The 17,574-nt window shown below is 44.7% G+C and overlaps 1 protein-coding gene across 3 annotated transcripts; it reads right to left on the reverse strand.

The window, feature by feature from the left end:
* Positions 1-12,588: 12,588 nt before the first annotated feature.
* On the reverse strand, positions 12,589-17,539 carry SNRNP35 (small nuclear ribonucleoprotein U11/U12 subunit 35). 3 transcript variants are annotated; one of them, XM_073654676.1, is made up of 2 exons: positions 17,429-17,539; positions 12,589-14,391 (listed from the first exon to the last, which is right to left on the reverse strand). In XM_073654676.1, exon 2 carries the CDS (start codon positions 14,386-14,388, stop codon positions 13,612-13,614), a length of 777 nt encoding a protein of 258 aa, XP_073510777.1. In that variant the 5' UTR covers positions 14,389-14,391; positions 17,429-17,539; the 3' UTR covers positions 12,589-13,611. The 3 variants fall into 3 exon arrangements, with proteins under 3 accessions (XP_073510777.1, XP_073510774.1, XP_073510771.1); XM_073654673.1 differs by lacking the exon at positions 17,429-17,539 and adding an exon at positions 17,379-17,397; XM_073654670.1 differs by lacking the exon at positions 17,429-17,539 and adding an exon at positions 17,307-17,327.
* Between the last annotated feature and the right edge of the window lie 35 nt (positions 17,540-17,574).

Below are 17,574 nucleotides of genomic sequence, written 5' to 3' on the forward strand. Positions count from 1 at the left end.
TTGTGGAAGAAAAAAATAAATAAAGGGAAATTAACAACAAACATTGAAATGGAGTTCTGATATTTTATGAATTGGGGGGGGGGGGGGGGCTTCATTATATACTATATGACATGCGTTTTCTCCACAGATCTAAGGTTTGGTTATTTTTTTCCTATTTTTCTAAACCTAAAGACTTTTCCAATATTTACAAGCTATTTTACATTTTTTAAAGTATGTATTGACTATTGCTATAATGGCTCCAGTGATCGTCCAGTCATATAACATTTCTGATGGGCCTGGAGTTTAGTGATATTTCAGACTCTCTCCCTGTTGGTATACATGTGGTAAATTGGGCTTGGCTTATCTCCTCCTTTGTTTAACAATGCAGCCCCACTTTGCATCATAGTAGTGACCTGTAGATGTAAATGCTATTGTTGATGTGATAATTGAGGCTTGGCACCCATGCAGAGAAGGAGGTAAGCCTGTAGTTTACATGTGGGGGCCTTTAAAGGCTTATTCAAACCAGAAAAACAAGGTGGAAGGCAAGAATCAGTCAAAAATGCTGGGACTAAGGCAAAGTGGCTGAAGTGTGGACAATAACGAAAAATTTCAGATTTTTTTTATCACATCTTCAGCAAGTTAAATTTCCAGTCTTTCCAACAAGCATATATATAATAACCTTATTGTTTTAAGTCCACAAGAACTGGCAAATTTTACATAAAGTGCAACTCAACACCTACTCCAATTGAGACTCCATTCTTGTTCTGCGTTGGACATGTGTTTTCAAAATTTAAGCCAGAAGTGAATTAAAACTGAATGAGAAATATAAAAGGACTTACTGTATGTTTGCTAAAAATACCTGAGCCTTAGGCCTCATTCAGACCTTTGTTTTTCGCATATGAGTGCTATCCATGGTTTTTACCGATAGACTATCACAGGTATGCGTTATGAGGCCATTCGCATCCATGGTTTTTCGCTGCACAAAATCGCAGAGACATGTCCAATTTTGATCTGAGGGTTGGAATAAAATGTGCAATCGGGGCCGGCTCCAGGTTTTTCTGGGCCCCGGCTGAAAGGGTCTCAGTGGCCCACTTTAACACGTACCACGATACATGATGCACAGATACGGCGGAGAAATATAGGTATACAGCACAGCACCCAGCCTTCCTCCTCATCCTTCACATACGCAGACATGCACATACACAGATATGTACTTATACATATTCAAAAAATGAAGTCACAAAAATACATATAAACAGACATAAATTCACTGCTCAAAAAAATAAAGGGAACACTAAAATGCCACATCCTAGATATTACTGAATGAAATATTCAAGTTACAAATCTTTATTCATTACATTGTGGAATGCGTTGAGAACAATAAAACATAAAAAATGATCAATGTAAATCAAAATTAATATCCCATGGAGGTCTGGATTTGGAATGATACTCAAACTCAAAGTGGGAAATCAAATTTCAGGCTGATCCAACTTTAGTGGAAATGCCGCAAGACAAGGAAATAATGTTCATTAGTGTGTGTGGCCTCCACGTGCCTGTATGACCTCCTTACAACGCCTGGGCATGCTCCTGATGAGGTTGCGGATGGTCTCCTGTGGGATCTCCTGCCAGACCTGTATTAAAGCATCCGCCAACTCCTGGACAGTCCGTGATGCAACATGGTGTTGGTGGATGGAGCGAGACATGAATGTCCCAGATGTGCTCAATTGGATTCAGGACTGGGGAACGGGCGGGCCAGTCCAAAGGAACTGCTGACACACTTCAGCAACATGAGGCCTAGCATGGTGATGCATCAGAAGGGGCCGAGGGCCCACTGCACCTACACATGGTCTTATAATTTGTCTGAGCATCTTATCCCGATACCTAATGGCAGTCAGGGTACCTCTGGCTAGCACATGGAGGGCTTGGCGGCCCTCCAAAGAAATGCCTTCCCACACCATTACTGACCCACTGTCAAACTGGTCATGCTGAAGGATGTTGCTGGCAGCAGAATGTTTTCCATGGCATCTCCAGACTCTGTCACATGTGCTCAGTGTGAACCTGCTCTCATCCGTGAAGAGCACAGGGCGTCAATGTCGAATCTGCCAATCTTGGTGTTCTCTGTCAAATGCCAATCGCCCTGCACGGTGTTTGGCTGTAAGCACAACACCCACTTGTGGAATTCGGGCCCTCATACCTGCCTCATATTTTGTTTCTGAGAATTTGAGCAGACACATGGATGTTAGTGGCCTGCTGGAGGTCATTTTGCAGGGCTGTGGCACTGCTCCTCCTGTTCATCCTTGCACAAAGGAGAATGCAGCGGTCCTGATGCTGGGTTGTTATCCTCCTACGGCCTCCTCCACGTCTCCTGGTGTACTGGCCTGTCTCCTGGTATAGTATCTGCTCCATGCTCTGGACACTGGTGACAGACCCGGCTACCCTTCTTGCAACAGCTCTCATTGATGTGCCATCCTGGATGAGCTGCACTACCTGAGCAACTTGTGTGGGTTGTACTGTAGACACCGCCTGATGCTACTGTACCTTTAGGGGTGAGAACAATGACAAAATGCAAAAGTGACCAAAACAGCATCCAAAAAGGATGAGAACAGACAAATGGTCTGTGGTCACAACCTGCATAACAACTCCATGGCGTATCACCAATGGCGGCAGGCCACGCCACTGCTATGGGGCCCGTGAGCTGGGGGGGCCCGAAGCAGCGGGGGAACGAGGAGGATAGGTGAGTATTGTATTTACGGGGGGGAGGGGGAGTGTGCCCGCTACCACAGGAAAACGAATATTCCCTCTTCTCCACTCCCATGGGTGTGGAGAAGAATGAATATTCATTCTCATTAGCAGCGGGCACGGAGGAGCGCTGAGCCGCGGCTCCTGCTGACAGTGCCCGCTACTAAAGAGAATTCATATTCATTCTTCTCCATTCCCATAGTCCCGGTGTGGAGAGGAGTGAATATGCCGGCAGCTCACATCAGCGTCTGAGAGCGTGTGCTGCTCAGATGCTGACGTGAGCTGCTGGCAGACAGGACGCAGCGCTGGAGCAGAGGTGAGGAAGGAAGGTGAGTATAAGTGTTTATTTTATGTGTGCAGTGATTGGGCCCACACATACCAGGATTGGGGGATGAGGGGCCCACACATACCAGTATTGGGGAATGAGGGGTGCCACGTATACCAGGATTGGGGGATGAGGGGCCCACACATACCAGTATTGGGGAATGAGGGGTGCCACGTATACCAGGATTGGGGGATGAGGGGTGCCACGTATACCAGGATTGGGGGATGAGGGGTGCCACGCATACCAGGATTGGGGGAGGAGGGGTGCCACGCATACCAGGATTGGGGGAGGAGGGGTACCACGCATACCAGGATTGGGGGAGGAGGGGTGCCACGCATACCAGGATTGGGGGAGGAGGGGTACCACGCATACCAGGATTGGGGGATGAGGAGGCCACGCATACCAGGATTGGGGGGTGAGGAGTGCCACTCATACCAGGATTGGGGGATGAGGAGGCCACGCAAACCAGGATTTGGGGATGAGGGGTGCCATACATACCAGGATTGGGGGATGAGGGGCCCACACATACCAGGATTGGGGAATGAGGGGTGCACGTATACCAGGATTGGGGAATGAGGGGTGCACGTATACCAGGATTGGGGGATGAGGGGTGCCACGCATACCAGGATTGGGGGATGAGGAGTGCCACGCATACCAGGATTGGGGGATGAGGGGTGCCACGCATACCAGGATTGAGGGATGAGGGGTGCCACGCATACAAGGATTGGGGGATGAGGCCACGCAAACCAGGATTTGGGGATGAAGGGTGCCATGCATACCAGGATTGGGGTATGAGGGGTGCCATGCATACCAGGATTGGGGGATGAAGAGGCCATGCATACCAGGATTGGGGGATGAGGGGTGCCATGCATACCAGGATTGGGGATGAGGGGTGCCATGCATACCAGGATTGGGGGTGAGGGGTGCCATGCATACCAGAATTGGGGGTGAGGGGTGCCACACACATACCAGGATTGGGGGATGAGGGGGGGCCACACGTATCAGGATTGGGGGATGAGGACGCCATACATACCAGGATTGGGGGATGAGGGCGCCATACGTACCAGGATCGGGGGATGAGGGGTGCCATACGTACCAGGATTGGGGGATGAGGGGTGTCATACGTACCAGGATTTGGGGATGAGGGATGTCATACATACCAGGATTGGAGATGAGGGAGCAATGCGTACCAGGATGGGGAAATTTATCAGTAGCTACTGCATTTCCCACCCTAGGCTTATACTCGAGTCAATACGTTTTCCCAGTTTTTTGTGGTAAAATTACGGGCCTCGGCTTATACTCGAGTCGGCTTATTTAAAATATACGGTATTTTAAAATCAGTGAGTACGTGGTGCCCATAATACTGCAGGACTGTGGAGTGCATTATACTATATAGGGGCTGCATTTTACCCTATGGGGTGTGTAATATACTGTATGGAGGACTATGGGGAGTGCATTATATTCTATGGAGGACCATGGGAAGTTCATTATACTATATGGAGGATTATGGGGGTCGCATTATACTATATGGAGGATTATGGTTGGAGTATTATACTATATGGAAGACTGGGGCCATTATAATATTTTGAGGGCTATGTGTGGGGGCCATTATACTGTATAAAAGCAATTATACGGTGTGAAGGTTTGTGTGGGCTCCATCATACTGTTTGGAGGACAATGTGGGGCCATTATACTGTTTGGAGGGCTAGTGCGGGCCATTATACTGTATGTAAGCCCATTATGCTGTATGGAGGGCTGTGTGGGAGTCACAATTGGGGGATCATACTGTGTTGGGGTCACCATACTTTGCCTTGGGAGTTGAGGTGGTGCACAGTAGGGTCAGTATACTGTGCATGTGGAGGCTAATGTGGAGGAATGCACCATGGGGGTATCATACTGTGTTTGGGGGGCACTTTTATTGGCATCATACTTTATGGGGGCAATGAAAGAGGGATCTAGGACTTCAGCAGGAGGACAATTACTATGTAAAGGTTGGAAAATTGTGAGATATGCTCTTCTGTGACACAGACAAATATTTATTTTTTGTGGTGGGGGAGGGGGCCCAATTAAAGCTTATGCTATGGGGTCCCATGATTTCTATGTATGCCCCAGGAACCACTCCTTTATAGGGGGTATCTTGCTAATTGCCTATCATTTCTACCAGTTGTCTGTTCCATTTGCACAACAGCAGGAGAAATTGATTCACAATCAGTGTTGCTTCATAACTGGACAGATGGATTTCACAGAAGTGTTATTGACTTGGAGTTACATTGTGTTGTTTAAGTGTTCCCTTTATTTTTTTGAGCAGTGTATATACAGTCATACACAATGACAAACATAGATATACACATCATATATGCACAGACACATTAGAAATATTTTTAAAATGGGGAAGCCGGCAACAAGCCTCACTCACCTCCCCCTCATCTCCGCTGGCATGTGGCTGTGCAGGGCGTGCTCAGGGGTGGATTAAGAGTAGCCAGGGTCCCTGGCAGTTTAGAAGGCAGGCCCCCCTCCCCCCGGGTACCTGGTGTGTCACGTGACATGTCACATGATCCCCTTTGATAAATCATGTGATAGGTCATGTGAGCAACACACAGGTGGTTTGGTGCATATCTGTAGATGGAATAAAAAGCAAATAGCGCAAATTTTTCCCTTGTGTACAGCACTATACATAACATATCGTTATACAAAATAGAGCAGGGGTGGGAGATCAATTTTCCCAAGGGGCCACATGAGAGACCGTGACTGTTGTGGAGGCCAAACCAATAGACTGAAATTAATTCTGCTCAATATTAATATTAATTATAATTATTTGTTTACATTAATTGTATGACTTAATATAGAGCAGAATTATGTATGCTGACATCCCCCTATATACAGTATAAACCCCCCATAGCTGGTTATATACAGTGTGAGCCCCCAGTAGCTGGTTACATACAGTGTCAGCCCCTCGTAGCTGGTTACATACAGTGTGAGCCCTCCATGGCTGGCTATATACAGTGTGAGCCCCCATAGCTGGTTATATTCAGTATGAGCCCCCATAGCTGGATATATCTAATTAAAAAAAATAAACACAACACATACTCACCTTGCTCCCGTAACCCCGACGCTGTGCTCCAGATGGTACCCGGGGCCGTTCCCGCTCTGCCTGACATCATGAGGCAGGGCGGGCCCAGCATCTGCGTGCGATGGTAACAACATGTGGCCGGCTAGGAGCAGCTGCGTCGTGACTGGGCACCTGTTAAATAGACGCGTCCGGCCGCCCCGCTGTGCATGCTTGGTCCGCTCTGCCTGACGTCATGCGGCAGGGCGAGCTCAGCATCATTCAAGCCGCCTGCGGCCATGGGCCCGCAGCGGTGACTTAACGCATGGGATTGTGAATTATAATGTGGGCAATTCATGCCCCCCCCCCCCCCCCCGGAGCCTTGGTCCCCAGGCGGTAGCCCAGATTACCCTCATTATAATCCACCTATGCGCGTGCTGCTTGATGGCCGTCACGTTCACATGGCCCCCACAGTGCACTATGCAGCTGTGTCTGTTAGTAGTGACGCGACCAGGTCGGCACTGTTCCTTTAATTTTGCTTGTGTATCGACCTGGCTCCATGACTACTAGCAGAAACAGCAACGGCCGTGTGAATGTGATCGCCATCAAGCAGCGACGAAGAATAAACAGGCGGCCCTGCACAGCTGCTAGGGGAGTGGCCCAGGACCTAAAGGCGAGTGGGTCCCCCCGTTTGTCCAGGGCCCCGGCACTTGCCTAGGTGCGTTGGGTGGCGACGCCTGCCCTGTCTGCAATCCAGGTCTATAGGTCTGTAAAAGACTGAACTGCACTTGGCTGCCATCTAAGTGCGGTCTGATTTTCACGGACTGTCAGAAATTAAAACTTTTTTTTCCCCTCTCCATGTATAAGAAAATGTGATGACACTGATCAAAGTACGGTCAAAATAATAATCAGTCCATTTTTCTCGCACATGAGAAAAACTGATATCTGAATGCGTCCTTAGGCTATGTGCCCACGATGCAGAAATGCTCCGGAATTTTTCCTGAGCGTTTCTGCATCTCCCTGGTAGAAAAAACGCATGCGGATTTTACATGCGTTTTTCTGCCAGGGACAAGCGTATGTCCTGCGTTTTTCAGATGCGATTTCGCATGCGGGTTGTCAAGCGCTTTTCCAAGCGATTTTAGCATCACTTGGAAAGTGCTTGACAACTTGGTTACACTATATACAGTTATATGAAAAAGTTTGGGCACCCCTATTAATCTTAAGCTTAATGTTTTATAAAAATTGGTGTTTTTGCAACAGCTATTTCAGTTTGATATATGTAATAACTGTTGGACACAGTAATGTTTCTGCCTTGAAATGAGGTTTATTGTACTAACAGAAAATGTTCAATCTGCATTCAAACAAAATTTGACAGGTGCATAAGTATGGACACCCTTATCATTTTCTTGTTTTAAATACTCCTACCTACTTTTTACTGACTAACTAAAGCACTTTTTTTTGGTTTTGTAACTTCATTGAGCTTTGAACTTCATAGCCAGGCGTATGCAATCATGAGAAAAGCTACTTAAAGTGGCCACTTGCAAGTTGTTCTCCTGTTTGAATCTCCTCTGAAGAGTGGCATCATGGGCTCCTCAAAACAACTGTCAAATGATCTGAAAACAAAGATTATTCAACATAGTTGTTCAGGGGAAGAATACAAAAAGCTGTCTCAGAGATTTAACCTGTCAGTTTCCACTGTGAGGAACATAGTAAGGAAATGGAAGAACACAGGGACAGTTCTTGTTAAGGCCAGAAGTGGCAGGCCGAGAAAAACATCAGAAAGGCAGAGAAGAAGAATGGTGAGATCAGTCAAGGACAATCCTCAGACCACCTCCAGAGAGCAGCAGCATCAACTTGCTGCAGATGGTGTCACTGTGCATCGGTCAACTATACAATGCACTTTGCACAAGGAGAAGCTGTATGGGAGAGTGATGCAAAAGAAGCCGTTTCTGCAAGCAAGGCACAAACAGAGTCGGCTGAGGTATGCAAAAGCACATTTGGAGAAGCCAATTTCTTTTTGGAAGAAGGTCCTGTGGACTGATGAAACCAAGATTGAGTTGTTTGGTCATACAAAAAGGCGTTATGCATGGCGGCAAAAAAACACAGCATTCCAAGAAAAACACTTGCTACTCACAGTAAAATTTGGTGGAGGTTCCATCATGCTTTGGGGCTGTGTGGCCAATGCCGGCACCGGGAATCTTGTTAAAGTTGAGGGACGCATGGATTCCACTCAGTATCAGCAGAGTCTTGACAATAATGTTCAAGAATCAGTGATAAAGTTGAAGTTACGTAGGGGATGGATCTTTCAGCAAGACAATGATCCAAAACACCGCTCCAAATCTACTCAGGCATTCATGCAGAGGAACAATTACAATGTTCTGGAATGGCCATCCCAGTCCCCAGACCTGAATATCATTGAACATCTGTGGGATCATTTGAAGAGGGCTGTCCATGCTCGGCGACCATCAAACTTAACTGAACTGGAATTGTTTTGTAAAGAGGAATGGTCAAAAATACCTTCATCCAGGATCCAGGAACTCATTAAAAGCTACAGGAAGCGACTAGAGGCTGTTATTTTTGCAAAAGGAGGATCTACTAAATATTAATGTCACTTTTCTGGTGCGGTGCCCATACTTATGCACCTGTCAAACTTTGTTTGAATGCAGATTGCACATTTTCTGTTAGTACAATAAACCTCATTTCAAGGCAGAAACATTACTGTGTCCAACAGTTATTACATATATCAAACTGAAATAGCTGTTGCAAAAACACCAATTTTTATAAAACATTAAGCTCAAGATTAATAGGGGTGCCCAAACTTTTTCATATAACTGTAAATCCATGCAACCGGCATGGATTTATATAGTGAGACCAAGTTAATAGTAAAAGAATGGTAAAAAAATAAACATTATACTCACTTTCTGATGGCCCCCAGTCTCCTTGTCCGGTGCATTGCGGTGGTCTAAAAGGACCTTCCATGATGTAATTTAGTCATGTGGCAGGTCACGCAACCGCCGACGTTAGCGGTCCCTTGACCCGTCACATGACTAAATGATATCATGGAAGGCCCTTTTAGACCATTGCGAGCTGCCGGGGAGACAGGACACATCGTACAGGAGACCGGGGGACATCAGAAGGTGAGTATAATATTTTTTATTTAAATGTTTTTTTTTTTTTTTTTTTTTGGTACCTGGGTCTGGAGTAGAGTCTCCTCTTCTCCAGACCCGGGTACCATCCGCACATTGAATCGCTTAATATCCGCATGGGCCCATGTAGTCATGCGGATATTATACGATTCAATGCAAGTCAATGGCGGCAAAAATGCCGCGCTTACGCAAAATAATTGGTAGTGCTGCGGATTTTTCCGCAATGATAATCCGCAGCGGAAATTTCCGCAGCACGTGCACAGCACATGTGAATTATCATTAGGGAACATGGCAGACCTTCTACCAAGCGTTTTTTAAGCGTTTCTGCGGCGGAATTGCTGCCTCGGAAACGCTTAAAAAACGCATAGTGGGCACACATCCTTAGGCTACGTTCCCACGATGATCTTTTAGTGAGTATTTTACTCTGTGTATTTTCGAGAAAATGCAAGTCACCTATTTGCCTTAAAGGGTGCAGAAAATCTGCAGTGTCAAAAAAAATCACCAAAAGCTTATCGTGGGAACGCAGCCTTATAGTCCAAATTTGGGTGGACTAGCACATTAACAACATAAACAAGCACATTAGGATGCCTTGTGAAATATTCTGATGTGTAGTTCCCAAATAAAGTCCATGACAAGTCTAGCAGTGCCTTCTACTCACATCAATTTATCAAAATATATATATATATATATATTTTTTTTTTTTTACTATTTTCTGTTGTCCAAACATACGTTCTTATGAGGAGCATTTTTATGAGTTTTTGATGTTACAGATTTTTATGTATGTATTTAGGGCACTTTCAATAGCGAGGCATGTAAAAATGCATTTGAAGCTACGGTTTTTGTCTCTTTTTGGTATGTCATCTTTTAAAAAGAATGGGTCATTAAAAAAATTAATTGAATTGTAAAGTATTAAACATTAACTATTGGTATAAAATATTAAAAATGTAAAAAGTTTTAATATCTTCCACTTTGAAACACTCGGGGCAGCAGCTGCTGAAATTTGCTATGAAAACCTAGTTTAGAACTAACTCACTTTACAGCTGCAGTAAATGTGGGCGGGATCTGCTCACGTGTGTGATGTCACCCCTCTCCTCCCCCTTCTGGGTGTTTGCATATGGATAAGGCAGGATGAAGTTTAGGATCACAGTTTGTTGGTGACTGTAAAGTAATACGGAGATGTGGATAGTGTCACCAAGGACTGTTCGCAGCGCTGATTCTGTTAGTTGGTGCTGCTCGCTGTATCACGCACTGGGACTAGATATGTGAAGTGTATCACCTATAATTGGGATTAGATACGTGGCTCTACAGGCTGTATCAACCATGATGGGGATTAGATACGCAGCTCTGCGGGCTGTAACACCCATGATGGGCCTTGGATACGCGTCTCTGTGAGCTGCATCACCCATGATGGGAATTAGATACGCAGCTCTGGGGGCTGTAACACCCATGATGGGCATTGGATACGAGGCTCTGCGGGCTGTATCAACCATGATGGGAATTAGATACGTGGCTCTGCTATTTTAGCATAAAACCTCCTTCAGATATCTGTGATGCAGGCACGTCTGAATGAGGCTTATACTGACATGGTCGAGCTCCGTCAGATCAGAGCACAGCAGCGTGATGATTACACTGCGGTGCTCTGAACACTGCAGGCTAACAGCAGCATTGAGTGCAGGTCGGCATTCTAGAATTGTACTACTAATACCAGGCTCCGGAGCTGTTCTCACTGCTGGAAGGAGTCCTCTCCACAGTCCTGGTCTCAACGCTCAGAGCAGCCCTGCGGTGGATACTTCTTCCAGCAGTGCGAACAGCTTGGTAGCCTGACAGTAGTACAATGTCAGGCTGCCTACCACCGCTCACCACATCCCAGCACCTCCGGTCACTGCTCGTGCTGAGCGGTGACAGAGAAATTGTAGTTCACAAATGTGGACTACAACAAAATGGCGACGGGCTCCGCCTACAGCTGTGGGTTTGACAGACGAGAGGGCTTGCGCCGTTCACAGCTGAAGCAGCCAGTGTAGGAGATGCGGTCAGACACCGACAGCAGTCTCCTATACCCCGGTTCTGCCATATTTGCGGTGTGCGAGTGTCGTGAAAATAAAAATGGCAGCCCCCAGTAGCTGCAGAAAAAGTGAATAAAGTCACGACATTTCATTTTATATTAAAAATAATTGATTATATAATCAATAATTCTTAATATAAAAATTGTGACGTTTTCCCTTTAACCCCTTAATCTCAGATACACGGCTGCCGCTAAGGGGCCTCACTCTCTCATCTCCGTTTCGGCGATCGGGAATAAAGTAATAGAGCTCCCCCCCCGAAGTTGGAAAATTTCCGGGGTTTCAGATACCAGGCTGAGACCCTGGAGAACATGATTAGGGCCGGTTTTTACAGTCCCGATCTAGGGAATGTCGTTATTCAATGAATAACAGCAATCATGTAAAAAAGTGTGATCGATTGAAAAATAACTTCTCTCTCCTTTGACGTGATAAAACATGTCAGAGGAGATAGAAAGGATGTTCCCAGGCCCCCCCAAGGTACCTTAGTATCGGATCCGCAATCCCCCGGCCCTCCTCCTGAAGCAAAATGGCAGGCGTATGCGCAGCGTGCCCGCCGCGATCTGCCTGCCGGCAGCGCAGGAGTTTTGGTGAAAAATGATGACATATTCAATATGACGACCTAATGTTATCAAATTCTGTGTAGTACTTGTGGATTCAAAATCCTTGAGGGGTGTGGTTCCAAAATGGGGTCACTGGTGGTGGTGGGGGGGTTCTGCTGTTTAGGTACCTTAGGGACCCTGCAAATGTGACATTGGTCCTACTATCTATTTCAGACAATTTGTGTTCCAAAATTCAATTATTGCTCCTTCTGTTCCAAGATCTGCCGTTTGACCAAACAGAACTTTTTGACTACATGTGGGGTATCGCTGCGCTCGTAAGAAATTGGGTATCAAACTGGGGGGTCCACTTTTTGGTGTTACTACTTGCAAAAGTGAAAAAATTGGGACTAAAGCAATATTTTAAAGGTATATTTTTTTCATTTCACATTGCATAAATTCCTGTGTAGCACCTCAAGGGTTCAACAGCAGTGTTGAAACATATGAGGGGTGCAGTTTTTAAAATGGTATCACTGTTGGGGAGTTTCCAATATATAGGCCCCACAAAGTCCATTTAAGTCTGAATAGATCCCTAAAGAAACAGGATTTGTAAATTTGTTGAGAAATTGCTCCTAAAATTTTAACCCCTCTAACATCCTGACAAAATAAAATGACGCAGATGTATAGTAGACATATGGGAAATGTTATTTATTAATAGTTTTGTACAGCATTACTAACTGGTTTAAGGAAATAAATATTGAAAGTTTGAAAATTTCAATTTATTTTCCAAAATGTTCATCAAAATTGCAATATTTTCCAAACTCGTCATATCGAACAAATTTTACCACTATCGTGAAGTACAATATGTCACGAAAAAACAGTCTCAGAATCAGGGGAATCCGTTGAAGCATACCAGAGTAATTACCTCATAAAGTGACACTGGACAGATTTCTAAAATTTGGCCTGGTCATTAAGGTCAAAATTAGCTCAATCACTAAGGAGTTAAATAAAGCTGCTTTCTTTTTGATACTTCCAGGTATTTTGCTTTTACAGAGCTGTTAATACATTCATATGCGATTACATGAATAAATGGGTTTTCCTACAAAGTACATTTTAATCAATAGATCTTGGAATAATAATAATTTCCACAATTGGATGAGTTTAAATAAAATGTTCCTGTGCTGAGATAATCTTATAAATGTGCCCCTGCTGTGTACTGTGTAATGGCTGTGTCTGACCCTGAAGGAACATGGTCTGATCATACCACATCTCCTGGGCAGGGAGAAAGCAAAAGAGTGTACAGATATTACAGCAGGGGATCACAGCTGATTCTTTCTGTGAGGTAAAACATGGTTAAAAATAAGGCAAGGACATGTTTTACCCCACAGAAAATCAGCTGTGATCCCATGCTGTAATGTCTGTATACTCTTTTGCCTCCTCCCCTGCCCAGGAGATGTGGTATGATCAGACAGTGTTCCTGTACGGTCAGACACAGCCATTACACAGTACACAGCAGGGGCACATTTATAAGATTATCTCAGTATTTTTTTTTTTTTTCAACACATCCAATTGTAGCCCTTATTTTTTTTCCAAGATCTATTGATTAAAATGTACTTTGTGGGAACACCCCTTTAAGTATCTCAACCACCTTAAATATGGTGCAGAGGCATGAAAGGCTGCTGGGGCATTCAGCATACGTCTCCCCAACCTTGTGTGAGGCCACCCTCCTACAGAAATGAAGTCTCTAGCTTGTAATGTACATTTACATATATAAACGTCTTCATTTTCTATTGTCTCTCTCTCTGCTTCGTTCCCTTTTGCTCTCTCTTCTTCTCCGGGCAGGGTCCGCTCTCTCACGGTCTCGGCTCCTTTCCTCCTTGCCATGTCTCTCTGCAGTATGTTCCCTGTCGGATCTTTGTGACCACCTCTCTCTTCCTCTGTCTTTTGTGTACTCTGCCCTCCTTTCTCTCCAGCCATAAGTGCCTTCTCTGGAGTGGGACCTTTGTCTGTTGTCTCCATAACCTTCTAGGCGGGCATTACTTGGAAAAACTGGCAAATTAATTGGTTTTCTAAATGGTCTGTCACGGCCTCCAAACCTCAGCTGGCCTGACTCCTTTTTACCACCAAATCCTCCTCCTAACCTGCGGGGCATCCATCCCTTCAGAGATCGTTCCAGTTCAAAATCCACATAGACTTCCCGCTGGTCTATCACCAGTCTGTTGGCGTCTCTGTACGCTTTCTTTATGGCGTGGTCTTGTTTATATTCAATGAATGCATAACCCTTGGAAAAGCCAGTTATGAAGTCCCTGACCAATCGGATCCTCTGGATGTCTCCATAACGAGAAAACACTTCTTTTAGTTTTTCCTCAGTTGTTTGTTGGCTTAAGCGGGCCACAAACAAAGTCAACTGGGGGTCTCCAACCACCCCTTTATTGGGAACATAACGGGCCAACATCGCCCTAAGCACAGCGCGGTCGTGAGGTTCTTCATCCGTGCCATCAATACTGCCAGCTTTAAGCGGATCATAAACCTTTGCTATAGGTGTCCATTCATTCATGTTCTAAAAGAAGGAAATGTAAATATTAGGAGAACCGAATAATCCATACATGATTACCGATATAGAAAATTATTTTCTAAAGAACGCTACTACTAATGAGCTGTTATTTGGATCTATTGCCAAAACAAAAGCAGATATGATGTCTTAAAGGGATTGTCTATGATGAAATGAAAATTGTACATTCACACTGAAGGCATCAAAACTATGAATTAACACATGTGGAATTATATACTTAACAAAAAAGTGTGAAACAACTGAAAATATGTCTTATATTCTAGGTTCTTCAAAGTAGCCACCTTTTGCTTTGATGACTGCTTTGCACACTCTTGGCATTCTCTTGATGAGCTTCAAGAGGTAGTCACCGGAAATGGTTTTCACTTCACAGGTGTGCCCTGTCAGGTTTAATAAGTGGGATTTCTTGCCTTATAAATGGGATTGGGACCATCAGTTGTGTTGTGCAGAAGTCAGGTGGATACACAGCTGATAGTCCTACTGACTGTTAGAATTTGTATTATGGCAAGAAAAAAGCAGCTAAGTAAAGAAAAACGAGTGGCCATCATTACTTTAAGAAATGAAGGTCAGTCAGTCCGAAAAATTGGACAAACTTTGAATGTGTCCCTAAGTGCAGTTGTAAAAACCATCAAGCGCTACAAAGAAACTGGCTCACATGAGGACCTCCCCAGGAAAGGAAGGCCAAGAGTCACCTCTGCTTCTGAGGATAAGTTTATCCGAGTCACCAGCCTCAGAAATCGCAGGTCAACAGCAGCTGAGATTAGAGACCAGGTCAATGCCACACAGAGTTCTAGCAGCAGACACATCTCTTCAACAACTGTTAAGAGGAGACTTTGTGCAGCAGGCCTTCATGGTAAAGTAGCTGCGAGGAAACCACTAAGGACAGGCAACAAGCAGACGAGACTTGTTTGGGCTAAAGAACACAAGGAATGGATATTAGACCAGTGGAAATCTGTGCTTTGGTCTGATGAGTCCAAATTTGAGATCTTTGGTTTCAATCACCGTGTCTTTGTGAAATGCAGAAAAGGTGAACGGATGGACTCTACATGCCTGGCTCCCACCGTGAAGCATGGAGGAGGAGGTGTGATGGTGTGGGGGTGCTTTGCTGGTGACACTGTTGGGGATTTATTCAAAATTGAAGGCATACTGAACCAGCATGGCTACCACAGCATCTTGCAGCGGCATGCTATTCCATCCGGTTTGCGTTTAGTTGGACCATCATTTATTTTTCAATAGGACCTCCAGGCTGTGTAAGGGCTATTTGACCAAGAAGGAGAGTGATGGGGTGCTACGCCAGATGACCTGGCCTCCACAGTCACCAGACCTGAACCCAATCGAGATGGTTTGGGGTGAGCTAGACCGCAGAGTGAAGGCAAAAGGGCCAACAAGTGCTAAGCATCTCTGGGAACTCCTTCAAGATTGTTGGAAGACCATTTCCGGTGACTACCTCTTGAAGCTCATCAAGAGAATGCCAAGAGTGTGCAAAGCCGTCATCAAAGCAAAAGGTGGCTACTTTGAAGAACCTAGAATTTCAGACATATTTTAGTTGTTTAACACTTTTTTGTTAAGTATATAATTCCACATGTGTTAATTCATAGTTTTGATGCCTTCAGTGTGAATGTACAATTTTCATAGTCATGAAAATACAGAAAAATCTTTAAATGAGAAGGTGTGTCCAACCTTTTGGTCTGTACTGTATACTATTTGCATAGCTGCAATCATGTGCTGATTAGTCTCGTCCCGCTACTCTCAATGCTGAGACACGCCAGGCAAGTCTAGTCGGCACTTGACCGTAAATATGGAAATCGCATACGTGAGGTCACAGGACAGCCCGCAAGGGGAACTGTGACAGTATGCACATTGTCAGAAAGAGTGACTGCAAACTTTTAATTTCAACCGGGACAACGCCTTAAAGATCTTATACAGATTTGTGAAAAGTCATCCAAGTTACTCTATTCATATAAAATAATCCCTGGAGACAGATTCTCATGCATATCAGTGTCCGCCCATAGATCTTAACAGCTCATTTACATGTAAGAAAAATGTGGATTTCTCTAGAATAAGACATCAGATCACAGGTACACAGTACACAGCAGGGTCACAGTTATAGATTATCTCAGCATAGGAACATTTTTCTCTAACACATTCAATTGATCTGTGAATAAAACTATTTTTGTTAGTAGCACAACCCCTTTAAAGGTATCGTTTTATTCATCTTCCTATGACCTACATGTCCATATAGACAGCTGAGGAGGGCTGATCCTACTGACAGATTCTCTGTAAGGCTATGAGCACACGGTGCGTTATGAGCCAAAAACGCATTGTAATCCTTATCCCAGCATTTCCTATGAGAATTTGGAAGATCTGTACACATGTTTAGGAATCTTCCTGACAGGAATTCATGTGCGTTTAAATAAATAGCAGCGTGTCCTATACAATACATTGGAAAAAACGCATAGCAAATCTGCATGGCAAAAAAAGCACACAAAAAATGCATGAGAATGCAAAAAAAAAAAAAAGCAACAAAAACACACAAGATTTCTGCTGCCAAGAGGTGCAGAAACTCCGCACAAATTTCTTCAAGCAAATACTGATCGTGTGCACATAACCTAAAGCCACGGCCCCACTATCAGTATTCGGTCAGTATTTTCTCTCAGGAGTGGGAGCCAAAACCAGGTGAGGAACAATCAGAGAAAAGGTATAATAGAAACAAGTCACCAATTCTGCATTTATCACCCACTCCTGAGAAAAAATACTGACCAAATACTGATCACATACTGATAGTGGGGCCGGGGCCGTGGCCTAAGAAAACAAGTTGTCCTGAAAGGTGGACAACCCCCTTTATAAAGATGAAAGTGATGATAAACCTATAGAATGCCAATGTTGAGCTAAGAGTGGCATGTTACCACACAGCCTGAGCCCAGGGCAGCAGCAGATGAGCTGGGATAGCACTGCAGGCGGTGCCGGAGCGCGCTCACCACGATCGTACGCAGCGCTGCTGCAATCATTCATACACTAGCTTTCGTACCTCTACCGTGCGCCCAGCGAGCAGGTAACAGTCGTCCAAACGCCAGGAAACCAAGTGTTAACAATGTTCACAACGAATAGCTCACGCTGTTACTGTAAACCAATCAGAGCCTTACTTTACCCCAACGAGTACAACTATTGGATGGC

The sequence above is a fragment of the Phyllobates terribilis genome, unplaced genomic scaffold (assembly GCF_046119375.1).
Source record: "Phyllobates terribilis strain yellow unplaced genomic scaffold, ASM4611937v1 Scaffold_1__5_contigs__length_1240528914, whole genome shotgun sequence".
Classification (NCBI taxonomy): Eukaryota; Metazoa; Chordata; class Amphibia; order Anura; family Dendrobatidae; genus Phyllobates; species Phyllobates terribilis.

Coding starts and splice junctions, on each gene's coding strand:
- SNRNP35 (XM_073654676.1), bottom strand. CDS start 14,388: ATGAATGAATGGACACCTATAGCAAAGGTTTATGATCCGCTTAAAGCT.